The 27,186-nt window shown below is 35.2% G+C and overlaps 2 protein-coding genes across 2 annotated transcripts; both read left to right on the forward strand.

Moving 5' to 3' along the window:
* Positions 1 to 125: 125 nt before the first annotated feature.
* On the forward strand, positions 126 to 5,345 carry RER1 (reticulata-related 1). Its single transcript, XM_086254748.1, has 7 exons — positions 126 to 600; positions 937 to 1,035; positions 1,273 to 1,493; positions 2,607 to 2,676; positions 2,948 to 3,027; positions 3,911 to 3,975; positions 4,951 to 5,345. The coding sequence occupies exons 1-7, from the start codon at positions 154 to 156 to the stop codon at positions 5,142 to 5,144; spliced, it is 1,176 nt and encodes a 391-aa protein (XP_086110874.1). The 5' UTR covers positions 126 to 153; the 3' UTR covers positions 5,145 to 5,345.
* Positions 5,346 to 12,581: 7,236 nt separating this feature from the next.
* Positions 12,582 to 26,289, forward strand: LOC147298946 (AP-2 complex subunit alpha-1-like). The gene is made up of 27 exons (XM_086248780.1): positions 12,582 to 12,993; positions 14,813 to 14,944; positions 15,361 to 15,486; positions 15,944 to 16,006; positions 16,084 to 16,181; positions 16,280 to 16,487; positions 17,240 to 17,311; positions 17,393 to 17,485; positions 18,082 to 18,183; positions 18,399 to 18,496; positions 19,089 to 19,170; positions 19,309 to 19,397; positions 20,948 to 21,053; positions 21,139 to 21,204; positions 22,005 to 22,111; positions 22,203 to 22,307; positions 22,436 to 22,556; positions 22,683 to 22,868; positions 22,992 to 23,228; positions 23,767 to 23,847; positions 23,946 to 24,110; positions 24,270 to 24,347; positions 24,446 to 24,571; positions 25,039 to 25,119; positions 25,201 to 25,272; positions 25,545 to 25,624; positions 25,712 to 26,289. Exons 1-27 carry the CDS (start codon positions 12,862 to 12,864, stop codon positions 25,860 to 25,862), a joined length of 3,057 nt encoding a protein of 1,018 aa, XP_086104906.1. The 5' UTR covers positions 12,582 to 12,861; the 3' UTR covers positions 25,863 to 26,289.
* The last annotated feature ends 897 nt before the right edge of the window (positions 26,290 to 27,186 follow it).

Here is a 27,186-nt window from a genome sequence, read left to right on the forward strand (position 1 = left end):
TTTTTTGGTCCGAGCTGTTTATTCAGCCAATAATAGCATGCCACGTAATCCTTTCCCCTGCACCGGAGCGCATGTAACACTAACCACTTCACTCTAGTCTCACACTTTTCAGTCAAACTCTCTACGACTCTTCTTCGCTGCTCGTCACAAACAATGTCACTTTGTTCGCCACCATCTCATTCCCACCTCCCAAACGCTCTGGAATGTCCGCAAAACCCTAACCCCAATTTCGAGCCCCCAAACTCACTGAAGCTGGTGGTGGCTCCACACCATTCGCTCATCCCCAACCGCCGCTTCCGTCTCAAGTGCGTGAGGTCCGAGACGATCGGGGTTTCTGAGCCGAGAATCGACGGCTCCGATGGAGGCATCGATGGCGGAGATTCTTTTGGCGGTGGTGATGGTGGTAGAGGAGGAGGAGGAGAGGGTGGCGGTGGTAAAGAAGAGGATGCGGAGGGGGAGGAGTTTGGGCCGTTGTTGAAGTTCGATGAGGTGATGAAGGAGACTGAAGCTCGGGGAGTGGAGCTCCCCCCGGACATGCTTGAGGCTGCGAAGACCGCTGGGATTCGGGAAGTGTTTCTTCAACGCTACTTGGATTTGCAGGTCTAGATTTTCAGTATTTACAGTTTTGGGTTGTCTCTGTTTGGTTGCTGACTACTGTGGCGGAGAGTAGACTGTGAAAAACTGAAAACGAATTCTTTTGGTATTAGATAGTTGTGTTTTAGCAGCCAAACAGGGCATTGAGCTCAGCTCCATTTTGTTCTTCATTGTTTGCTACTCAGGAGCCATAAATACTTTGGCTTCAGCTAAGTGTGGTTGAATCCAAATATTTGCTTAACGTAGTCTTTAACTTCTATTAAAATATATGGTTTTGCTAAGATGCTTATTGGTTTATAATTGACTATTTGACTTTTTTTTTTTGGTATATTTTAATTTCAGGGGTCAGTTTGGCCACTGGGATTTTTGATGAAGTACTGCTCTATGCTACGTAATCGGATGCTGGCTGATCCTTCCTTTCTTTTTAAAGTTGGGACAGAGGTTTGTTTTTGTGATTTTTCCTTTTTCAATAATATTGTTTCGAGTGATTTTATTTCAAGTCGGAGGAATCTACAATCATTAGTGCTCGTGAAAGTCATGTGAAATTATATCTGTTTGCATTGGTTGTAGTCCTGTGAATTACATGTATACTTTGCATTGAAGTCAGACCAGTTGACAGTGGCTGATCTTGTTAAATGCTAAAGAAATTCATCTTCTCAACACTTTTTTGTAATGCAGATAGTCATAGATTCTTGTTGTGCAACATTTGCAGAAGTTCAGAAAAGGGGGAAGGATTTCTGGGCTGAATTTGAGTTGTATGCTGCTGATCTTTTAGTTGGAGTGGTTGTCGATATTGCTTTGGTTGGTATGTTGGCACCCTATGCGCGAATTGGAAAGCCATCAGTATCACGAGGTTTATTGGGCCGTGTACAACATGCTTGCGCGGCTCTTCCTAGCAGGTTAGCACTGCAAGGAAGCATTTTAGGAACTAATCTTCTGCTGAACCTTATCTAATATTATATCTCCATTGTTACTGTGCTCGACTTTCATGTCGCAAGAACTTGACAAGTATTATGCTGTATTGTCGTCCACCTTAGAGCCTCCTCTGTTTCTATCTTTAGTCAATTTCAATGGAAGTGTTTAATTATTATTATTATTCTCTTATCATAGCAAGTGTTCAAAATTAGGACACTTTATACTACTCAACTCAGAGTAAAAAGGACTTTATGCTGACTTCTTGGGAAACATCAATCTTTATTCACCATTCAGCTCTTCCTAGATACCTAGAAACTGTTAAATAGTTAACATCATGTCTGTTTCACTACCTCTGCCCATATTCATCCTTACGTCATGCTTGTATTTTTTTGAATCTTGATTTTAAATTCACATTTCGCATCCAATAAGTTGACCAGCATAAAATGGTGTCCTTATGGTTCATCCTATGGTTAGATAGGTTGTTTTTTTGGATTTATGACGATCATCATTTATATGCATCAGACCTATTTTTGGATCCAAGAAATTTTGTTTTTATCTTTTTTTGAGGTCATTGTGTTTGGCACATTGCAAATGTGCTAAAGCTAAACATTAACAGTTAGTGCCACTCCCTCATTGTATAGTTTACTACAATGAGGATCCAGTAGCAATTTGAAACTGAATTTGTCTGCTTTAGGATACTTAGACTCAACACAGAAGGGTATGCCATGAGTCTTGTAATGAAGGTGTATGTGCAAGGTGACCTCTACATGAAAGAGGAGGATGCTGATCTTATGGTGTCTGTTCATTGGAGCTAGCTTTTTTCCATCATTCTTCCTCACACTTTTGTTATGCTTCCAATGATTTGTAAGCTCCCATGTGGAGCTACAGAAAATGATGAATCAGTTGGCTTTGTATGAGTATACAGAAAATGACTGACATGCAGTCTCTTTTCCAAATATGGGACCGCATAATTGTCTTTTCTTATCTTATTTCCTACAGTGGACTTCAAACCAATGAGTCTTCTTAGCATTCTTCTTTTGTGAAGCTTTGGATCACCGTGAATAAATTATTCACTGTAAACTATTCCTCTTATGCAGCGTCTTTGAAGCTGAAAGGCCGGGATGCAAATTCTCAGTGAAGCAGAGAACAGCTACATACTTCTATAAGGTACAACATCTTATTACTAATGTTGTTTTATTGTTTCTTTTAAGTAATTGATGACTAGTTAGTTGCCTTCTGGACTGTAAACATTGAAGACAATACCCCATCAAGGGAGTCAGGGTGGAGTTTTTCAGCGTCTTTAGTTTTTAAATGCAATTCTTTCTTGAAATTAGGTTTCTGTGCCAGTTTCCTGTACCATTCTTAATTCTCTAGACCCCAAATCTGGGTTCTAGTTGTGGTATGTTTCTCTTTAATTGATTGGGACATGTTGATCCAGGGTGTGATGTATGGATCAGTTGGCTTTGTATGTGGCCTTATTGGACAAGGAATTGCAAATATGATCATGAATGCCAAACGGTATGCTTTTTTATCTTTATAGTTTCCATATGATTTCTGTTTTTTGTCAGACCTTAGTCATTGTTGGTTGGTATCTGCCGTTAAATGTCTTTTTTAAGTTTTCATTCTTCTATATGCTCTTAATAAAGTGGAACACGTGAGAGATTGGGATTTTCATTCTCCTCTTGAATTCTGAGTCATTCGATTTCACTGAGAGGTACATTTCCTTTTATCTCTTATTGAGGAGGCATCTTCCACCTTTTCAGATTGACCAGAAAATGAAATCTTGTTTATTTTAATTTACATTGATGTCATTTGTAGCAAAGATATCTATGGTATTTCTTAAATTCACAGTGAGATGGTTAGGTGAAGGTCTTTTCCTGACCTTCAAGGGAAAGGGGAATTAAGTCTTCTAAATAGAGAAGCAAAACTTGATTATCTTCAGAAAACATTGAATGGAACTTCACTTTGAATCATGCATGAATGGACATTTTACCATGAAGTTCATTGATGAAACACTCATTATGTTGCCAGCTGTTGGAAATAAATTTGTGTCACTGGAACATAAATCAACTAAGAGAGCTTATTCAGGCCCAAAAAAGCTAAGGGAGCCTATGATCATGCCATTGTTAGTTTGTTGTTATGCATGCAATTTTTTCTGTTGCTTTTCCTTTCTTAATATTTACTGAAAACCTGAACTGGGTGTTTTTAATTATATTGAATATATTACAGGTCGGGCAGTTTCTATTATCTCCTCTCTCCCCCCGCCCCCCCCCCCCCCCCCCCCAAAAAAAAACGTTAAAATTAGATAAGAAGAAAAATAAAAATTCTCTTTCTGAAGGTTGTTTTTTTTTGTTTAATTTCTGAAGGTACATTACTCACTCTCTTATTATTGTGTCATCAGGAGCATAAAGAAGTCAGAAGAGGACATACCCGTGCCTCCTCTTGTAAAAAGTGCTGCTCTTTGGGGTAGGTCCTGCTGTCTTGTTCAGATTTCAACTCTTCCTCAACTTTTACTATAAGTCTAAACCCATATAAACTTACAGTCATTGAACTACATACTATTGCCTATGTGTCATGCAAATGGTTCTCTGTCTTAGTAGTGAAATCATGGAATAAAATGTAACTAAAAGATATGCATAAACATATTTAAAACAATACTACCATATAAGTCGATTCCTTGATTTGATGTGATAACTCGGTGACAATATATTTTTTTTCAGTAAAGAAACTTAACTAATAAACATGGAATTCACCTTCCCACGAGTAATTGATATTGATAAATTGGTTTCAATGCTCATATAAACCATAGTTGAGGGAGTTTTACCCTGAATAAAAATACTCAGTACATACATATTTTTTATTTCATTTACAAAATATAGAAATAAATACTTAAACCATAGTAATCGATAAGTATATATGCTTGTGTGAAGTGAAAAGTCTGTTTGTAAACAAATACTTTCTGTTCAGAAAACAAATGCTGCCATAGTTGTCATTAGGGTAAACTCTCTATCTGATGCAAAACGGTATCTTATGATATATGAATATTATTGAATGTTGCTTGTGGGCAACCTTTGTTCTGCTCATGAAAAGAAGGGCACATTATATTCCTGCGAATCGATTCCTTGTTTTTGATATCTTCAATGGAGTAGATCTCAACTTTTTGTCCCTAGAGTAAAAGATAACATGAATGTACTCATCATTGAGTTATTTTTGTTTTGTTCTGTTTATAGGGTACATTAATGTACTTGTCATTTAAAGTTATTCTTCTTTGTATAATATGTTTGCATGTGCAACCTGGGTGATTTTGTTATGAAATGAGTTGTATGATGCAATTCAAATGTGGGTTCATCTCAGTAGTCTGAATATAACAGCTTTTATATGAGGGGAGGTAGGGCTTAAATTTTAGTAACAATCATTCATTTGTTTGGGTCTCTTAATCAGGTGTATTTCTTGCTGTCTCGTCCAACACTCGTTATCAGATCGTAAATGGACTGGAAGGGCTAGTTGAAGCATCACCTTTGGCAAAGCGTGTCCCACCTGTTGCAATGGCATTCACTGTAGGTGTACGATTTGCCAACAATATCTACGGTGGTATGCAATTCGTAGATTGGGCTAAATTGAGTGGAGTGCAATAGAGTAGTAATGCTTATCAACCAAATATAGATGTTTATTTTCAAATATCAAATGGAAGATAGGTTATTTATATTTTGACTGACAGCCTTGGTCTGCTATAGATCACATCCCCAAAGGGGGGCTTTAGATCATTTTCGTTGGATTTGGGTCCTAAACCCTGAAATTCAGGGGTGTACTGTGGCAATGAAAACATCGGATTGGTACTTGATAGTGTCAGTGATAACAATGTTGTCTTGCCAAGAAGCCCTAAAAGCTTAGGGTGTGTTTGGGCAATGCCAAAAGCGCTTTTAAGCAACCACAAACGTTTTTTTTTTTCTTTTTTCAGTGTTGGCAGAAGTAAACAAAGGTGTTTTTGAGATTACAGATCTCTTTCTACTGCTTCCCAAAGATAGGTGCTTTCTTATAAGCGCGTTCAAATGATTATGCAGGAAGAATGTATGGTGTTTCAATGATTTTTGGGTAAACTACTGTTTTGGTCCCTTTGTTTTTGCTTGAAATCACATTTGGTCCCTATGGTTTCAATTTTCCCAATTTGGTCCTTGTGTTTTATGTTGTTTGCCATCTTAGGACAATTCTAACAAAACTCAAATCTTCAATTTTGGGATAAATTATCCACTTGTTTTTAAGAAAGATTTTGTTGGGGTATTGAAAGACCATTTTATGGGCTTTCTAAAACTAATTTTATTTTTATTTTCGTGTTTATTTGCTAAAGAAATTGAGGCTCACAAAATTTTTAGGGTTTGAATTTTAAATTTGTGATTTCTTTAAATTTTTGTTTGAAAATAAAAAATTCAAGGTTATATATATGATTTTCAGTCATTTTGAGTAAAACTTATTAGTTTAAACATATTATTAGTTTTAATTTGAAAGAAATTTTCATATTAGGTGTATAATATCCAAAGATTGCAAAAAATATAAAACATAGGGATCAAATTAGAAAAATTGAAACAACCAGGACCAATTTTGAGCATCAACAAGTAGATTAGTATAATGAGAGAATGAACTAACCTCCTCTTATAGATGCATGTTCTATTTAGTCTTTTAATTTAATTTATGAATTAAATTTTTATTTATTTAAAATGAAAAGATAAAAACAACATGTTCCTGTGAGAACGGTTGGAGGAACCAACCAGGGACTGAGAGAAGTATCATAACCAAGGAGTAAAATTTCGTTTTTTAGAGGTATGAAAATTTTAATACCATACCAAATTAATTTCCAAAAATTTCGCTGAAATTTCGTCGAAATTTTTTAAAATCTTCGAAATTTCGGCGAAATTTTCGATGTAGAGACCGGAGAGAGAGAGGGGAGGCAGAGCATCGTCGCCGGAGGGAGAGAAGAGATCGGAGAGGGAGCTGCAGAGGCGCGCCGTCGTCGGAGGGAGAGAAGAGATCCGGGGAGGGAGAGGGAAGAAAGAGATTAGGAAGGGAGGAGGAAGAGGGAAGAGATAGATTATGAAGGGAGGAGAAAAACTGATGAAGGGAGAAGAAAAGAAAAATTGGAGAAAAAAAAAAGAAAGAGGAAGGCTAGGAGAACTGGAAAAAGACGAAGATCACCAGGGGAAGAAGAGGAAAAGGAAAAAAAAAAAAAAAAGGAAGAAAAAAAAAAGGAAAGAAATTTTTTTTTTTTTAAGGTAGATTGAGATTTGGAGTCTTTAGGCAATTAGAAAGAAAAAAAAAAGTTTGAAATTTTATTTGGGGTTTGATTTGATCATTTTGGTGTTTTGTTTAGTTGTAAACTTAAATTATGAAAAAGAAATTTATCCTTTTATCATAAAATTTCATTTCCTTAATGTTTGGTTTTCCAATTTCGATAATTTGTAAAATTGAAATATTAGGTAAAACGTTGTCGCTGCTGCTGCCATCATATTGGTTATATTTTAACTCAATTCGGCTTAATTTAACTATCGAATACCATTTCCATGTCCATTTGAGTAAGCTTACTATTTTTCGTTGCCACATTGGTGATTTATTCGTGTAATTTTATTATGTAATTATTAATTAGTAATGTATTTTTTTAACAGTATTGTCTCTAGCGCGCATTTTATTCATCACATATCACATAAAATTTACTATATTATTTGATTTCTTCAATGTTTTTTTATCAATGTAGTAGATAATATGTTAAATAAACATATGGTCAAGTTTCATTCAAAATTTTCATATTTTGATAGCAATTTTTTTCGTCGTTTTTGTCCAATTTTATCAAAATTTTAATCGAAATTTTCACTAAAATTTCCGTCAAAATTTCTATCAAAAAGTTTCTCAAAACTAAAATTTTACTCCTTGATCATAACTAAATTTAGTATAATGAGTCAATGAGTTAGAATTTCATCACAATTTAATTCAACCATACTTATACAGTTATACATCAAAATGTCTCTCATTGGAGCAAATTTGGGTTCGTAAAAAACATTTTCAAACAGTGCCTTATCACCTGCGATGGCAAATGGTATGGCCTCATCTCTGACAAAAAAAAAAATAAAAAATTGTATGGCTTCATCTACTACTAGAAAAAATGTCACTATCATCCTTGAATAATCATCATCATCATCTTTGCCGCTGATTGACCACTACCTCTGTGGCTGGTGAACCCCCCTTTCTCTCCCATGCTATAAAGATCCCTTTTGACCGCATCATCCAAAAACAAAAGATATCTTTTACTTTTGTGGAGCATTATATAGAATTAGAAAGGTGCTATTTGCACACCATTTTGCCTTTCACTACAAATCATTCTCTTCCATTTAGTGAATTACAATTTTAACCTAACCTAAAATGACCATAAAGGACAATTACACAGACTAAGCCACCCAAATCCTAAACCCCCGCCGCCATTGTCGCCGACCTCCCTTTTTCTCCTCCCTCTATTTCTTTCTCTCTTTTATCCCTCTCTATCCTCACCTCAATCCCACCCTCAGCCACCTTCGTTGCCAGAAAGGTCGCCGGCGGTTCAACCCTCCCCTTCTCTCCTTCCCTCTTTCTCATCTGTCTATTTGCTTATCTCTCTATCTCTCCTCTCTCTATTTCTCTCTTCTCTCCTTTATCCCCTTTTTTTCGATCCACCGATTTGGAGGCCGGCAAGGTCATCGGCCTTTACAACAGATCAGAAAGAGGGGGACAAAGGAGAGAAGAGAAAGAAGAAAGAGAGGGAATGAGAAAGGGGGAGAGAGAAAGGGAGGCCGAAGGCCAACCTGCCGCCAGCAACGGCGATGGGGGACAGACGTGGTTGGAGCAGACATACTAGGTGGTCAGAGTCGGGGTAGGGTTGGGTGGCTGGGTTTTTTTATTTTTATTTTTGTAATAATGAGGGTATTTTAATAAATTTAAGGGTGTGTAATGAGAAATTTAAGAAATTGAAAAAAAAATGGGTGTGAAGTGAGAAATAAGTGTGTAGTGAGAGGAAAAAGGGTGTGCAAATAATAGCACTCTAAAATTATACCAAATAATCATTTTAGTTATGTGGTTTGGTGGTTATTTCAATTTTATCTTTATAGTTTCAATTTTTTAATCAATTTTTTATACTTTACATTTAGTTAATTTCAAAATTAAAATTTCGTCAAAATTTAGATGGTGAAATCCTTACTTTTATCAGCGTAGGAGTGCAACTACACGAATTTTATGATTGTTTTCTGTTAAACTCGTAAATACTAACAATGCACGTCGTTTTCACACGAAAATTTTGTATAAATTTTGAACTTGATCTTAACAAAATTTAAATTATGAAGACTTGATTAAAAAAATTGAAATAACTTGGACAAAATTGAAACAAAAGTCAAACTAGGACCAAAGTGATCATTTGCCCTAAAATCTAAGCAGGTCATTTTGTTTCTATTTTTATATCATCAATATGGATCCCTTTATATGAAGTGAGTATCAATCAAATGATAAATATCCCTTCATAGGATTAGAGCACTCCAAGTCTCCAATATATGCAACATATGAATATCAAAATTTGGTTCATCTTTATTTCACCTCAAAGAGTAATACCAGAGGCACAAGTTATTTCAACTTCATAAATCCTAATTATATATTACTCCATAATATATTAGAGGCATTAATTATTAGGTCTGTCCATGAATGGTTAGACCGACAACATTACTTGGCCAAAAAAAGACCGACAACATCAAAAGATGACGTAGTATTGTCTCACCCAAGATTTTTCTCATGACATCCAAGTATACATGCTCATTTGATAGGAGATTTGTAACTACCCCCATCATCCAACATGTTTGATATATATATATATATATATATATACACTCAAGTATGGTTTAGGTACTAAACACTTCGCGAGGGGTTTGGCTGTCTTATCCCCGCCTAATCATTATGATATCAAAAGTGTTTTCTTACTATAGTGAGATACTAAGGGTCCGTTTGGTATCATTTTCAAATGCCCATTTTCATTTTCAAAAAACGAAAATAACAAAAAATGTGTTTGGTGGCCCATTTTACTAAATAATTGAAAATGTTTTCTGAAAACATTTTCAACTTTTACACTGTCAGTCAGAAAACGTCCAAATGACGTTTTCTGTTTTTCGTTTTCTATTTTTCCTATACTATCTTCTTCTTCCACCTCTCCCACAGACCCCCCCTCCCCTATTATCTTCTTCTTCCTCCCTCTCTCCCGCATACCTCCCTCCCCTCTCCTCCCAGACCCCAACCGAGCGAAACCCAACCCCCATCGCCGTCCTGACCCCAAGCTTGACCACCGGCCACTCTCTCTCTGCCTCACTCTCTCTCCCTGTCCCTCTCCTCTCTCTCTTTGCCACTAGCACCACCGAAACCTCCCCTCCTCAACCCCAGCCCCAACCCCGAAACCCAACCCATCCAGTGAAAGAAAGCCAACCCCTCACTATCTCTCCTCACCCTTCTCCTCTTTCTCTGCCGCCCAGACCCCAGCCCATTGAAGAAGCCAGCCCGAGTTCAAGAAGTCACTTGGCAAGGAACAAGTCCATTGGATAGAAACCTTGATTCGGAGGTCTCAAGATCTTATTTTTGATGTGCCTCTGTGGGTATTTGGTAAAGATGAAGAATAGGGGGAGAGAAAAAGAGGAGGCCTGAAAAATTTAGTTACCAAACACAATTTCTCATTTTCATTTTATCATTTTCTGTAAATTCATTTTCTCATTTTCATTTTGCAAAAATGTTTTACAAAAATACTTTTAGAAAATGATACCAAACGAGACCTAAAGTTTTTGGTTTTTTTTACCAAACACTAAAACAATTGTGAATAACCTAGAATTATCATTCACAATAACTTTTGGGTGTCCAACAATAATCTCAAACGATCCCTTAAACAACCCAAAACATACTTAAAACACTTAAAAAAAACTTTAATCAACCCAACAAATATTAAAATTCCATTAGAAAAACAAGAAAAAAAAAATTGAGTGACAAATCTAGATGTAGATGCAACTACAAATGCAATTGCCGAGTGCTCAGAAAAAATACCGAGCGCTCGAGCACACAAACGCAAGTGGACTACTCTTTTGAATAGCAAATTAAATGAGTGTCCTTTGCGTAATTTAAGGAATAATATATCTTAAGATTATTTTTGGGCCCTTTCATGTTACTATTCTTCATTGGGCTGGTTGGATATTAAGAACACATTTGGGCCTTTTAAAGCTCCTCTAACCTTTGTTAAATCGCTTATATGAAACAACCTTCTACCCGAATGAATACGACCATATTTGAATTCCCATACTAATTGAAGAAAAAGAAAAGTTTCTAAAACCTTACAAGGAATTGATTTGAATTGATGCTATGTCTCTAGTTTTGCCACATGTATATGGTAGGGGTTTATTACACATATACCCTATGAGGTTTTTCGTGTTTTCACATATACTCCATGAGATTTTTAAAATTACAACGAGATCCCTGATGTTTTAAATTGTTTTCACATAATCCCTTCTATTAAAATTCTGTCAAAAAATATCTTCAAATGACAAATTTAACTTTAGGGCTCATTTACACTAACACCCTCTGAAGTTTATCATATTTTCACATAATCCCTCGAGATTTTAGCCTTTTTTTCATGTTACACTTTAATCACAAACATAAGTGGCATAATCTTGTAAACACTAAAATAACATTTATGATGTTAAAATAATGTTTCTCAATACTAATATTTCTTTTTTTACATATTAAAAGAATTTTTTTTTTGAAATTCAACTATTGCAATTTATTTGTCTTAATATATATATTTATGAACATATGAATTATTTTTCTAGAATATCATAATGAAATAAATGGATTATTTAGCAAATAATTGAATTACATAAAAAAAAAAAACACTTATTTGGTTTAACAATATTTTCATACAAGAAAATAAGATTTAGCAATATTTTAAAATTTAAAATCAGGATCTTTTTTCAACACGTAAGAAATATATATTATATTAGCCAAATAGTATGTAGGTTATTTTGGTAGTTTACCATGTTTGTCATGCTCGTTTGTGATTAAAAGGTTATATGAAAATGTGTTGAAACTTTAAGGACTTTTTTGTAATTGAGTTAAAACTTTAGGGGGTGTTTGTGTAAATTCTAAAACCTTAAGGGCCGGGGTTATGTGAAAACATGATGAACCTCATAGGGTGTGCATGCATGTAAATAACCATAAGGTTAAACTTGTCATTTAAAAATATTTTTATGATAATGTCATCAATTTTTGGATAGAATTTCAATGGAAGGGGTTACTTTAGGGGAATTAGGGGTTTCGCCGTTGTAATTTTTAAAATCTCAATGGGTGTATGTGAGACTATAAAAAATCTCAAGGGGTGTATATAATATGGTAGTCACTATAAGACAAAAAATGAAAAAAGAAACTGAGAGACAAAAAGAGGAAAAATACTTTTCTTCATCATCATACCTAATTACCTATAAAAACCAGCTGGTCAGCCTAAGAAGCAATGCCAGCGGTAAATTAAATTCTAGAAAATTGATGGATTACAAACCCATTCCTGCATAAACAAAGCTGGCAGTGAATTAAATCTTCAGTAATGTTGGTAGATCATAAATCCTTTTCTTGATCCAGAATTAGATTAACCCATCTCAGATTTGAGACTTGAAAACACTTCTTGCATGGCCCAGACAAGAATCACATGCATAATTGGGCATTTGGTATTAAAGTAAAAACAAATGAAATACAGAATAAAAAAGAAAAAACAACTACCCACTGCCTACACTCAAAGCCGATCATATTTAAAAATTTAATTTAATCCAAACAATGGTAATTATACAGTGTCCTTCACAGTTGGTCGAAATTTGTTCCTCATCCAAGCAATTAGTTTGAGATTGAGGGGGAAAAAAAAATAAAATAAATAAATATATATATATATATATATATAAAGGAAAAAAGAAGAAAAAACAAAGAAGTATTAGGTGGAAAATGACATGAAATGAAATGATTCAATTGGGGCATGGTGAATAAAAGTCGTCTCCCTCCAGCACTGACCTGACCGACGGCTTTTTCTCAAATTTCTCAGTCCACCTTCCTTCTCTCTCTTTGTAGCCTTAGATCAAACCCTCATTCGCTCTAAGAAGAAACCCATTCTTTATTATTATTAATATTATTTGGTTTTGTAATTGGAGCTGCTGATCTGCACCATCAACAACAGTGTTCAATTTCTGCTACTGCTAGTCTTAGATCCAATACAAGACCCAGAGGATCTAGGGTGATTTGGGGGAGCTGAAGAGTGGTGGCTCTCTCTGGATCTGAGCGCTCATGGCTTTGTCGGGCATGCGAGGCCTCTCTGTTTTCATAAGCGACGTTCGAAATTGCCAGAACAAAGAGCAGGAGAGGCTCCGTGTCGATAAGGAGCTTGGGAATGTCCGTACACGCTTCAAAAACGAAAAGGTTTGTCTTAGGGTTAGAGCTTGCATTTCTTATCCATATTATTGTGCTGCAAATTTCGTTTCTGTTATTTTTGTCATAGGAGATAAAGTGAGGCTTTTGATCTAGACCATGGTGGAATGGCTTCATTGCTTGAATTTGGGATTTGGGTTTTTTTGGGTATGAACTTAGCTGGAGGTGAATTTCTACAAATAGAAAGATTTATGTAGTTCTATGATTATCTGCTTAGAGTTTGGTGGCATCAGCTTTAGTCCTTTTGACTTTCAAGCTTATTTAGAAATGTCTTTTTTATTGACTCGTTATTTGGGAGAGGAAATAGGAATTTTTTACTGCATAAGTTCCTTGGTATTATAAACACCATAGGTTTTAATATAGATAGCTCAATGGATGGAGTTTTTTAGTGCCAAGTATTTCAGTTGATGGACTTCAAATGATAGGCTTGGAATACCAAGAGGCGTTCACTTTCACTTGCTTTGCTGTTAGATGAATATCATTGAACCTGATGAAAGTTGAATTGGGATGTAATTACTTGTGTATGTTTTCTGATGGTTTATGAAATATTAATATATATTATTGTTAAGAAAATGAATAAGATTGGAAATGAATCCTAGTTTGTACCTAGGGAGATTGGAGGACACGTGAGGAGAGTCTTCTTGTTAGCTACGGATATGGTTGTGGCATTCAATTGAAAGGCATCCATTGAATAACTATGCGTAGTTGTTTGTATGCTGAATTTAAGATTCAATCTACAAGCACATTTTGGTTATCCCGTAGTTATTATATGAATTGCTGCTATTGATTGCATAATTTATATCTGAAATGAACTTCACAGCTGGTCAAATTTTTATATATGTCGTCAAATATTCTTTATGGATGTAGAAATACCTGGAATCATTAAACTATTATAATGGCAAAACAGATGTTTTCTTGTAGACAAATTTCCTTAGAAAGGGGTATGCCAAAAGCTAGGTAAATTTATCTTAAATTGGAGAAATAGATATTTATATTGGAGCTTACTCTTGCCTGGTTTTATTGGTAATTGTTGTCTATGTTTCTCCAGACTCCAAAGTTTAAAGAAATTTGAGGCATAATTATCATATTAGACAAGGTTACCACTGTACATGGGATACCATTTTTGGTGGGATGATGAAGGGCAGAGATTTAGAGAGATGTGGTGTGATAGCTGTGTTTTGGGTAATTTGGTTGGCGGAAAATAAGAGGATATTTGATAGGGGAGATGAGGTGGATATTTTGTGAGATAAAGTTTGTTTTTGGGATGTTTATGGGTTTCAGTTTATTCAAAATTCTGGGAAATTCCTTTTTATGCAATTTTTTCTGACTGGAGGGTTGCTGTTGTTTGGGGGGATTAGTGCTGTTTTTGTAGTGTTTTTATTTTTACTTTTTTAATTTTTTTTTATAAGTATGTTGGGTTGTAGGATCTGTATACAGTGGACATCTTCTCCTCTGCATTGTACTTTTTCATTTTGTTTAATGAAATCTTGTTTCTCATAAAGAAGAGCAAAATTTATTGTTCTGGTTTTCCCTCACTGTCTCTCATGAAAGATCATGAAAATTGACATTAGTTACCTTGAATAGATCCTAAACTGTCTTTACTTTGGTTTTGCATAGATTCCGTGGCAAAGGTTGCGTCGTAAATCAGTTTGGTATAAATATTATCTCATACGATCTTTCTTCCTCATTTTTTTTTTCGGTGGAGGTCCATTTGCTTGTACTTACCTTAGTTTTTACTGCTTGCTCGTTGTTGGGCTAAACAACAAAGGGTGACTGGTTGATGAAATTTGTCTTTTAATTTATTTAACAGGGTTTGACACCTTATGAAAAGAAGAAATATGTTTGGAAAATGCTTTACATTTATATGCTGGGATATGATGTGGATTTTGGTCACATGGAAGCCGTTTCTCTAATATCTGCCCCCAAGTATCCAGAAAAGCAGGTGATATCTTCTTTCACATCTATCTTAAAATGAACTGTATTAATTTTGGTATTCTTCCATTTACCTTGCATGTATGGAAAAATGGCTTGCTAGTCTTGGAAGTGAACCCCATTCATATAATAAGTACATGTGGTGTATGAATTCGTAGTGGCATGGAAGTTCTTAAATATGGTTATGACCTGTCAGTGCTTTTAATATTTTGTTTTTATAAAAATATAGTTTTTTTATGGTACTATTGCATGCTCATTTTATAATTTAATTTTTTCTTTTAAAAAATGCACGTTTTTCTTCTTATATGTGACTAATTAAATGGTAATTAACTAAACTTTAGTTTCATTATATTGCCTTATCCTCAGTTTCCAAAGAATTTGATCTGACTGTCTAATTGACTTTCAATTGTGCTAAAATGACTGCAGGTTGGGTACATTGTGACATCATGTCTACTCAATGAGAACCATGATTTTCTGAGATTAGCGATAAATACCGTGCGCAATGATATTATTGGTCGCAACGAAACTTTCCAATGTTTGGCATTGACTATGGTATGTCCATAGAAAATCTGTTAACTTTTCAGAACATAGTGTTCATTTTTAGATAAGTGGAATGTGATGTTATCTTAGGTTTGTCTTCCAGAATTATATGATTAGCTGTTATGTCAATATTACGTAGGTTATTTCTTTTCACAATATTTTTGGTTTGATCTCATTCTGGGATATCTTGAATCTTTTTGTTTTCGGAAGGGAATGTTAATAAAGGAAGGGTGGTCTGATACCAAGGAAATCCCTAGTCTTGGATCTTGCACTTTGGGATATCTTGAATCTTTTATTTGGATAATTTGTTGTTGTTGTTGTTGTTTTTTCCTTGCATTTTTTATTGAAACTTGTTTCCATGGTCTTCTTTTGTCTTTCTTTAATATTCTATCAGGCTGTGTCCTTATTAAAAAATTTGACTGTGCTATGACATAATGTACCATCATTTTTCCATTTTTCAACTCTGTAGGTTGGGAATATTGGCGGGAGAGAATTTGCAGAGTCATTAGCACCTGATGTTCAAAAGTTACTTGTAAGTGGCAATGCATCTTTAATGTTTGGCTGGAATTAATTGAAACTGATTTTTGTTGACCAATTTTTTTGATTTAGATTTCTAGCAGCTACAGACCACTTGTGAGAAAAAAGGCTGCACTATGTCTATTGCGCTTGTATAGGAAAAATCCTGATGTTGTCAATGTAGATGGCTGGTATGTTTAAATGTTAGATTTCTTCACTACAGAATGTATTCCAATACAATTGCCTTTTGTGCTTATTTGATTGGTCTCTCTTTTTCCATTTATTTTAGGGCTGACCGGATGGCACAACTGTTAGATGAACGTGATCTTGGTGTTTTGACATCATCTATGAGCCTTCTTGTTGCCCTCGTATCAAACCACCACGATGCTTACTGGAGTAGTCTTCCCAAATGCGTTAAAATATTAGAACGGCTTGCTAGGAACCAGGATATTCCACAAGAGTACACCTACTATGGTATCCCATCTCCCTGGCTTCAGGTTTGTAATATACACATATATTTTTATTTTGTTTTATTGGTCAGACTGCTCTGCATGTACTGGATATCAAACAAAATCAGCCGCCTAATTTTTTTTTTCCTCTGAAACAGATTCATGTTGTCAAATATAGTTCAGTAAACTGATAATAGCCCTCTCAGTTTTTCCATTCTTTTTTGTGCCAACTCTTCTACTTGTTTTGGAAGCTACCACCAATTGCAGTCGATGTTGTCATTCTACTCTTCCAGGGGTCACAATAAAATAAACCCAGCGTCCTTGCTACATAGGTTTTAACTTAAGCAGCCATATAAGATTTTATTTTTCTTACATTATGTGCCATTAGTTGAGCACTTGAGCTAACCTTATAGAGCATGCTAATCAAAGGAAAATTTGGAAAGTCTGGTTCTGGCTTCATTTTTTGGCTCTTTGGATTTAAATGTAGGTTTTTTGGCAAGAGCTTTTTAACTTTGTGGGCTTTAAAGTTCCAATGAATTTGATATCATCCCTGTAGTGCCACCGGCCCATACTTGCTTCTTGAAAATATATTTCGTGTTTTCTTGTTTTGCCTGTGCAATTTACTGGGCCATTGTCTCTATCACTTAACTTTTCCGGAAAGTCACTACATCCCTTAAGCAATGGCTTAGGCAGTGCAGGGTTGAAATGGTGAGCTGAAAGGCAACACGCTCAGTAGTTTGTAGCATTTGGTGCATATAGAACAAGTTCGTGTTATGCTTATAAATGTTTTGTTAGCACAGGTCAAGACAATGAGGGTTCTTCAGTATTTTCCTACTGTTGAAGATCCAAATACCAGAAGATCATTGTTTGAGGTTCATCTTCTTTCAAGAACTTATATTCAGTAGTGTTGTTATATTTTCTGCTTCTATTAAACCTTGTATTGGTGGTTTCAGGTCTTACAACGAATATTGATGGGTACTGATGTGGTGAAGAATGTTAATAAGAACAATGCATCGCATGCTGTTCTCTTTGAAGCCCTTGCTCTTGTAAGTTCTCTGCAGTAAATTTTATGTATGACCTTGGTATTTATACGCCATTTATCGAAGTTTATTGATTTGTTTTACATTTTTGATAGATAGGTATGGTGCACAAGGGTTCCCCCTACTTGGCTGACAAGTTTTAATACTCTTAAAAAATCCAGTATCTCTGGTTGCTTTTGCATTGGTTTCCATTAAAATCTCTTTTTTTTTTTTTTGGTGTCGCAAATGAAAGAAAAACATGTTCTCACTGTACATACAGTTATATTGCATGTACATTGAATCATATAAACATGTGCCCATATAATTTTGTAAACTTGATTAAGTTAAGTGAGTGGAAGAATTATCTGGATTATGCCTCTTGCCCCCCCCTCCCCCCTCCCCCCTCCCTAAAGTTTAATTTTATTTTAAATGTCTAAATTTGGAATGTGCAGTCGTCCAAGATTATGAGACTGCTGATTAAATCAGTTTTGAACATCTTTTCTAGGGAATCTTTGAAATTTTGCTTCCTTTTCTCGAGAGCACACCCACACAATTGTCTCTTCTATTCCTTTTTAAAGGTGAGGGGCTCTTATGTATTGTGTGCTAATATTGGCCAATTTTAGGTCATGCATCTTGATGCTGAAAAGGAGATGATGTCTCAGTGTGTTGCACTTCTTGGAAAATTTATTGCTGTGCGAGAACCAAATATTCGATATCTTGGTTTGGTAAGTGGTGAAACATTTCAGACTTTTTGATACTTATTCGAAAAAAAAAAATCTAAATAAATAACATTTAAGTTCTGTAAATTTAATTTTTTGGTTTTCCACATTCTCATTTTATTGCAACCTTTGACTGACAAAGGAAACTATGTCTAAACTTAGAAGGGTAAATACGGGAGTGCTCTATATTTGCATGATTTGATGTCACATTTCTCATGTAGGAAAATATGACCCGCATGTTAATGGTGACGGATGTGCAAGATATCATCAAGAGACATCAGGCTCAGATCATCACTTCATTGAAGGATCCAGATATCAGGTTAAATTTGTTACGTGGCAGTATTATGTTACATGCTGAAGATGTTAGATATCGTGATATATATTTATAAGAAACAGCATTTTATCAAGAAGTAGAGATGAGAAATATCTTGACATAGTTTCTCATTCATAATAATATCACCTTTTTCTCTATGGAACCATTATTCACTTTTAGAGAAAAGTATATTAGGTATATGGCCTAGCACTAAAAGTTATATTACTGTTCTAGCTGTCCAGTTTGCCTTGATCCCTGGGCTCATAAGTAATGAACCTTGAAAATGCAGACGTTTCTCTGAGCTTAGGTGTGGTTATGCACCTCATACCTTATATATAGGAGCTTTTATTTATTCATGCATTTTGCGTTGTGTTAACTCTGTAGTCTGTACTTTATTTACTTTAATTATATATCCTTGCACTGCACATGTTTGTGACCCATATTATCAACATTGCAAAATTGTAAGCTAATTGTCCTAATGAAGAAACTTCTTACAAAACTTAAATTTTTGTATGAGCATACACACTCTTATTTTTGTGCTTCAGTTGTGTATATCTGAAACTATTTTTTCTTTACTGATATCAAATTCTATTCTCAGTATTCGTAGGCGTGCTCTTGACTTGCTTTATGGTATGTGTGATGTTTCAAATGCAAAGGACATAGTTGAAGAATTATTGCAGGTACATCACATACTGGGTGTGTACTACTTGGTTTCTATTAGTTTGGTAGATCATCTCGGTTTTATATTAGCACATTGATTTATTTTTAAATTTCTGAATCACAAAATGAGGTTCCACTGACTTTCATCTGCATTTCAGTATCTTAGCACAGCAGACTTTGCAATGCGTGAGGAATTGTCACTTAAGGCTGCCATTCTTGCAGAAAAGTTTGCCCCTGATCTGTCATGGTAAGCATGGTTCTTATTTTGGTTGGTCTGTTTTTTTTTTTTCATTTTTTTTATGAGCATGGTTCTCCGGTTCTCCCATGCACGAAATAGGACATCGGACCATTACGCTAGTGAAGAAACTGAAAACCGGCGTCTGATTCTAATTTATTAAGCAGCTCTGGTTGAGAATGATATTAACTAAAATAGCCAATGGCTTTTGTTTAAAAGTAAACACATGTTTTGCTTATAAAGATATGATATATTTAGCTTGGTATTATGCAATAGAAGTGATGAACTTTTTTCATGATGTGTTGAAAATGTTTGCTTGAGATCTATAAATGGATTAATAGTCTGCAGTGTTGCATGGTGAGTTAATGTTTGGGAAGAGACAAATGTGGCAATTGGTGTTGTAAACAAAATATATCTGTTTGTTTAAGAATATCTTTTGGTGGATGTGAGATATTAGATATACTTTACATGATCTAATATATAATTTTTTTTTTTTCAAATATGGATACTCGAGCTTTCTATTGAGTTGACATCAACTAGCCAGGTGGATGTGGATATATATTTTATAGCATTTATAAATGTGTATATATAAGATATTTCTCCACATTACTTAAAAGAATACTTGTTTGTTTTATGAATTGACCAATTTAATGAGGTGATTGCTTGTTTTAGATTGAATGTGATTTTCTTGTTATATGTGGTGGGAATATAACTTTATTTTCTGTTGTGATGGCCTTGTGGATGTTAATTGCATGGTCAATTTGTCTCAATGTGCTTGTGTATATTAGACCTGCTTAAATGTTAACAATAATATCTTTTGATTTTCTTGACCTAACAGATTGGGTGTCAGGATATCTGACTGCATTTTTTTTAGCTCTGCCAATATATCTGACTTCAATTAGTTAGGATTTAGGCTTTGTTGAATGTATTGAGTGTTCTCATATATATATATATATATAGGATTCGTTAAGGGACCCTTATTGGGCTCACTTCACATTGTATTTTGATTATCGGAACCGTCTACCTTTTAGGTCTCCTTTGAAGGATCATCCTTGCAAAAAATTTGAAAAATCGGAAACCATTTTATTGTTTGATTAAATGGTCATCATTTCAAGTGTATATCGAAAATTTTATTTTGTTCGTCTATTTATTTGATCAAATTTAGATATCTTAGTGGTTTTCGATTTGTCTAATTTTTTGCAAAGATGATCTTTGAATAGAGACCTAAATAATAGATGGCTCGGATAGTTGAAATACAATGTGGAGTGGGCCCCACAAGGGATCCCTTGAATAACTTAAATGAAATTATTTAAGGATCCCTTAATGGGTTTTGTCTGTATATATACACACACACATATTTAGAATTTGGAAATTTAAAGTTCTGATAATTTTGTTTTTGAGTGGATGGTGAATTCTATGATATAGTAATTTGTACTTCTGGGCATTTCTTTTGTTATTTTGGGCTCTTTAAAAAAAGTATTTAAGGCAAGTTAGTAAGCCCATTTTTTATTTTGTGCATATTAATCTTACAAAAAAATATTGTGCTTATTGTTATTATCCAGGTATGTAGATGTTATTCTTCAATTAATTGACAAGGCCGGAGATTTTGTTAGTGATGATATATGGTTTCGTGTTGTGCAATTTGTTACAAATAACGAAGACTTACAGGTCAGAATGCTTTGGTGCATTTTTATTTAAGAGATATGTTCTTTTTAGTAGTTATTTGACTGAGAGATGGTATGCACTTGATCAGCCTTACGCAGCAGCAAAAGCTAGAGAGTATCTTGACAAGCCTGCTATACATGAGACAATGGTTAAGGTGTGTATAGACTATGCTTCATTTGCCATGCAAGCTTTATCTAAATCTGAAAGTGAATATTGGATGCTGGATTAGTGAGCTTCTTAGGGATTGGTTTTCTGTTGCTATTAACACAATTTGCGTGAGAGCTCATGGCCCATAAATAGAGCATGATTATTTATTAGGTTATATGAGGATGTCAGAATTGGCCTTATTAAGGAAGTGGTTGTGGAGATTTCCTTTGGAAAGTTGCTTTGGCAAGCTGTCATCTGAGCTAGATGTGACCTTGATACCAATGGGTAGGACTCTGTCGTGGTGGTGAGAGGTTCAAACCAAAGTCTTTGGCAAGACATTTCACAGGGAATTAGTTTTTTTTTTTTTTTTATTTTAATGGGGAGAATTAAATTTTTTGGAAATGATTGGGTTGGGGAGATCCCTGATCCTCTATGTTTTTTAATTTCCGTGTCTTTATAGATTTTATCTGTTCATAATGTAGCCAATTGCTAATTTGTTGGGTCTTCTCTTCCATTTCAGTTTTTTTTTTTTTGGTAAGGAGAGGGGGGGTGGGGGGTATGGAATTTAACTTTTTAACCAGAATTCTCATGCAAATCCTGTTTTAATTGGTTGATTGGTAAAGCATCCCTTCATTTTTCTCAGTCCATCCGAGACAATTGAGAAGGCCTAATGTTTGTGTATCATCTTCTTGGTGAACAGGCAATTGAGAGTACCAATAATCTATGTTTCCATATTTTTCTACCAAATTTAACCATATAATTAAGGTTGATGTCTTGATTTGTTTGGAATCAATACACGTGCAACAGGTCAGTGCATATATCATTGGAGAATTTGGTCACCTTTTGGCCAGACGGCCTGGGTGTAGTCCTAAAGAATTATTTAGCATCATTCATGAGAAGCTTCCTGCTGTATCGTAAGGGCTCTTAAAACTTTTCCCTTTCCGTTACTCTTAAGTTCAGTTATCATTTATTTATATATCCTTAGAGTATGTATTGTATTTGTAGGACTTCTACCATACCTATTCTTCTTTCAACATACGCTAAGATCTTTATGCACACTCAACCTCCAGACCCAGAACTACAGAATCAGATTTGGGCAATATTCAACAAGTGAGATTCTCCTCTGCACCTTTTTGTGAATTAGTTGTTTTTTTTTTTTGTTATCAATCAAATTCTGTCTTTTCTTCCTATCATAAAAATTCTGTGCTTTTCTTTAGCGGACTGTTGTTTTCTTTCAGATATGAGAGTTGCATTGATGTTGAGATACAACAACGCGCTGCTGAATACCTTGCTTTAAGTAGGAGAGGTGCTGACCTTGTGGATATATTGGCTGAAATGCCAAAATTTCCTGAGCGGCAGGTATAATTTCTTTGCACTTTTGTTCAGAAGAAGCTTATAAGATCAAGCTATTCATAACGGTATCAATTAAAGCTCTCTTGGAAGTTACTGACTCTAAGGTTTTTTTTTTTCCTCTCTCTCTTTTAGTCTGCATTGTTAAAAAAGGCTGAAGATACTGAAGTTGATACAGCGGAACAAAGTGCTATCAAGTTGCGGGCCCAGCAGCAAACGTCAAATGCTTTGGTTGTGACCGACCAACATCCTGCTAATGGAACCCCACCTGTCAACCACCAGCTTGGTCTTGTGAAGATACCCAGCATGAGCAGTAATGCGGTTAGTTTAGTTTTTTTTTTTTTTTTTTTTTTTGGGAATTAGAGTTTGAAAACTGTAGTTTTGCATCCAAAGGTTAACTCTGGTTTTGATTGAAGATTGATGCATGTATGATTGAGTTTACAGGATCACAATTCAACCAACCAAGTGTTGTCTCAGGAGAATGGTACTTTGAATAAAGTTGATCCTCAACCTCCTTCAGCAGATCTCCTTGGTGACCTCTTGGGTCCGCTGGCTATTGAGGGACCTCCCAGTACTTCTGTTCAATCACAGCAGCATGTAATCCCTGGATTGGGAGGTGATCCAAATGCGGTGGATGCTACGGCCATAGTGCCTGTTGGCGAGGAGCCAAATTCTGTTCAGGTACTTTTTATAGCTGTTGTCTGATTGTCTCCAATCATTGGTGGGTGCCTCATTGCTTCTAAGTTCTAAGATGTAGGTGGAACCTGAATGTGTTCCAAATGCAGTGTATTCTGCATTAACAATAGGATCGTCCCTCAGGAATTGATGTTTTTTAAGATTAACCAATGTATTTTGATTTTAAAAGTAATTGTGTTTTTGAGTGTTAAATTAATGTTTAATAAACTATTTATTTATTTTGGTTGAAAATAAACTACTTATTAACTATTAGACAATTGTCTTTTGCCTCTGATTCTTGTTCTTTGTCAGTTCTACTGAATTTTCTGTTTATATGTTTGTTTCTTAAAGTTTGAATTCTCATGATAGGAGTTCTATCCAGTTTTCTCAACCCTAGCTTGCAACAAGGATATACACTGCAATACACTATGCAGTATATTTGTTTTAAATCTTGTGTTGCATTAACAAAAGTAGAAAACTTAGTCAGATCTTACTTTCGATTACTGTGCTACTCATCTAACTACTTTTTAATTCTTGCCCGCAGCCAATAGGAAATATTGCTGAAAGATTTCATGCTTTGTGCTTGAAAGATAGTGGTGTTCTATATGAAGATCCTAATATTCAGGTGTTCTTCTTGTATTTAGACTCAATAGTTTTAACTTATTAGAGAGAGAGAGTTGGCCTTATTGGGCTTATATTGACATTCATGTGATGTTATTCCAGATTGGAGTTAAAGCTGAATGGCGGGCACATCAGGGATGTCTTGTTCTTTTCTTGGGAAACAAAAATACTTCACCGCTTGTGTCAGTTAAGGCTTTAATATTGCCTCCCTCCCATTTTAAAATGGAGCTCTCACTTGTACCAGAAACTATTCCTCCCAGGGCACAGGTAATATTTTTATTCTTATAATTAACCTATGGTCGTTGATGAATCATTAAGTCACTCTCTTTTTTCCCTCTCTTTTATTTATGCTCACTCTTTTCCTTTCTTACTCCTTATATTTAATTTATTATATTTCTTTATATTTTTATTCTTTTGGTTGTATAGGTACAATGCCCACTTGAAGTTGTGAATCTTCGCCCAAGCAGGGATGTTGCAGTTCTTGACTTCTCCTACAACAATATGGTACTTAAATCTAAAAGTCCTGTAGTTTTTAGTGGCGAATGAAGCAGAAAATAGGTCATATTTGGGTCTTCATATATCTTATAGTATCCCTTTTGTAGGTCAATGTTAGGCTTCGCCTCCCAGTTGTCTTGAATAAATTTCTTCAGCCCATACCAGTGTCTACTGAAGAGTTCTTTCCTCAGTGGAGATCACTTTCAGGACCACCTCTGAAGCTTCAAGAAGTGGTATGTGTATTAAAAATGTCACATTTGTCTTCTATTTTTATACTTGATGAAGACATTCTTTTTGTGTTATATGATTTGCAACCCTTTATAATGAGAAAGTGAATTTGAAATGACATGATTCGTATTCATTATCTTTTAGTTTATCTTTTGCTTCAGTCATATATGTATATATGTATAAATATATACACTAAAAGTCGTGTTCTCTATCCAGTGATTGACATTTTTCATTACCATCTGACTCTGATTGGAAGGTTATGTTTGGAATCATCATCATAATCTGCTTCAAAGCAGGATGATAACCCCGTTAACTCACTGTCAGAGTAGGAAACACATTCTAACAAGTCTGTAGTCAATATATAACATTGTTCAGTTGGCTTATTGTAAATCCCTGGTTAACGTTAAATTACTATGCATTGGCTATCTGCTGTATTTATCAATGTGGTGATGTTGTCCAGTAAACTGTGCAGGTTAGAGGTGTTAAACCACTGCCACTTGTAGAAATGGCAAATCTACTTGACAGTCTCCGGTTGATGGTTTGTCCAGCGCTTGTAAGTTTCCCTTTTATTTTTCAATTTTTCCTTAAGTCTGTAAGTTATGTAAGTTGTTCACTAATGTATTCTCTATTTTAGGACCCAAATCCAAATAATCTTGTTGCAAGCACAACATTTTACTCAGAAAGTACGCGGGCCATGCTTTGCTTGGTAAGACTTTAATGGGTGGATTTTGAGGTCCGCCACTTTAGCTTCTGCTGGTTTGCTTCACTGAAATAGAATCAGTACAAAGCTGAAACCCTGGTTCTCAATTTATTGGTTTAGATATAAAATCATGTTGCTTGCCTTTCCATTTATTGGAATTGTATGAAATATTGAACTGTTTCTAAATATTTAGGTATTAACCATATCTTCTAAGAAAATTGTGCTTTAGAATTGTGATAGGTTGCTGATCTGACGGTATTTTCTTTTATGCTACTCAGGTTAGAATAGAAACAGATCCAGCAGACAGAACACAGTTGCGTATGACAGTTGCTTCAGGGGATCCTACGCTAACACTTGAGTATGTATTCAGATCATGTATTGCTAAGTGCTAACCTTAAAATGTTAGGACCTTGGCAGATAGATTCATCTGACCTCTGATGTGCAGGTTGAAGGAGTTCATCAAGGAACAATTATGTAGCATACCTACAGCCCCTCACGCACCTGCACCAGTGCCACAAACACCTCCAGTAGCTCAACCAACCAGTCCGGCTGCAGCATTAAATGATCCCGGGGCAATGCTGGCCGGTCTGCTGTGATAAAATGAAGATGATGGATGTGTGAGGATTTGTTCATTATACACTCATAAACCTGATTTATACAACCTGCCCAACGGTATGTCACGCAAGTTAAAAGAGGTGGATTAAGAAAATCCCGATGCAAGGGCTGGCGGGATTTAAGTGTGAGCTAATTTGTGTGGACGGCTTAGTGTTTGAGTGGATCTCTCTCCATGGGGGTTGATCGGGATTTTCAGATTCTTTCTGTACAATGCAGTTGTACCTAAGTGAGAAATTTTTCTCGGTTTTGGGGTGTGGGTTTTTTATTTTCTTCTATTTTTTCTCACATTTTTTTTCCTTCCCAATTTCATTGGATTGGTTTCTGTAGTACATGGTATTTGACAGAAGAGAATGTAAGATATTGCTTCATCATCAAGATCAAGATCAAGTAGACTAGCTGTATTAGTTATTTGTATTTGTTTGTTAATGCGTAATATATTTTCAATAAGAGCAATTATTGGGTGAGTTAACAATGATGTGAGATTGTTTCCCCCTTTCCCTCTCAAAAGCTGAATTGGAAATTTTGGGACGACATATATCAACCCTGAAATTAATTTGCAAATTTTGGACACTAAATTCAAATTTAGTACATTGACAGCCAATAACTTCTCCAATAATTGCTCTCTTAGGCCTTGGTTAGTGCAAGGATTGGATATGATAAGATAAATGGTAAAATTATGTGTGTGTTTAAGGAAGAAGATGAATGATGTTTTCTAATTTGAAGGAAAAAAATAGGAAGATGGGAAAAAGATGAGTTAGCTATGAGGAGAAACTTATCTCCCCTATTTCCACTATTTTGGCGGGAATTGATAGGGATAAGTTTGACCTTATTATTAGTCCATTTATTTTCCATTTTCTTTCTTAAAGTTAGAAGCAATATCCTTTTTTTTTTTTGGGCCAAAGAAGCAATATACTTAAATATACATGATTTTGTAATTTATCTGATTGTATTCAATCCTATACAACAAAGGAAGCCTTATAGTTCAATGTCTAAAGCTTATCCTGAATGCCTCATAAAGCACTATAGCAGTGTCAATTTTTATGTTCTTTTTGCTTTCCTGTTGTTTTTTCCTAGTTTTGACTCATTCTTTTGGGCCTTCATGAAAGCTTATTCCACCAAATATTGCTCAGTTCTTTATAAACCCATTGTGTTTCTCTATGTGGGATGTGAGAATTCAGAAAATACTCAAGTCTACTTGTTATCGCTCTCTCTCTCTCTCTCTCTCTCTCTCTCTCTCTCTCTCTCTCTCATGCATGGGTTTGCAGCCCAACAATGAAGTAGTGATCAACTTAGATCTTGACCTGG

This window comes from Dryas octopetala, chromosome 1, assembly GCF_963921425.1.
Source record: "Dryas octopetala chromosome 1, drDryOcto1.1, whole genome shotgun sequence".
Lineage (NCBI taxonomy): Eukaryota > Viridiplantae > Streptophyta > Magnoliopsida > Rosales > Rosaceae > Dryas > Dryas octopetala.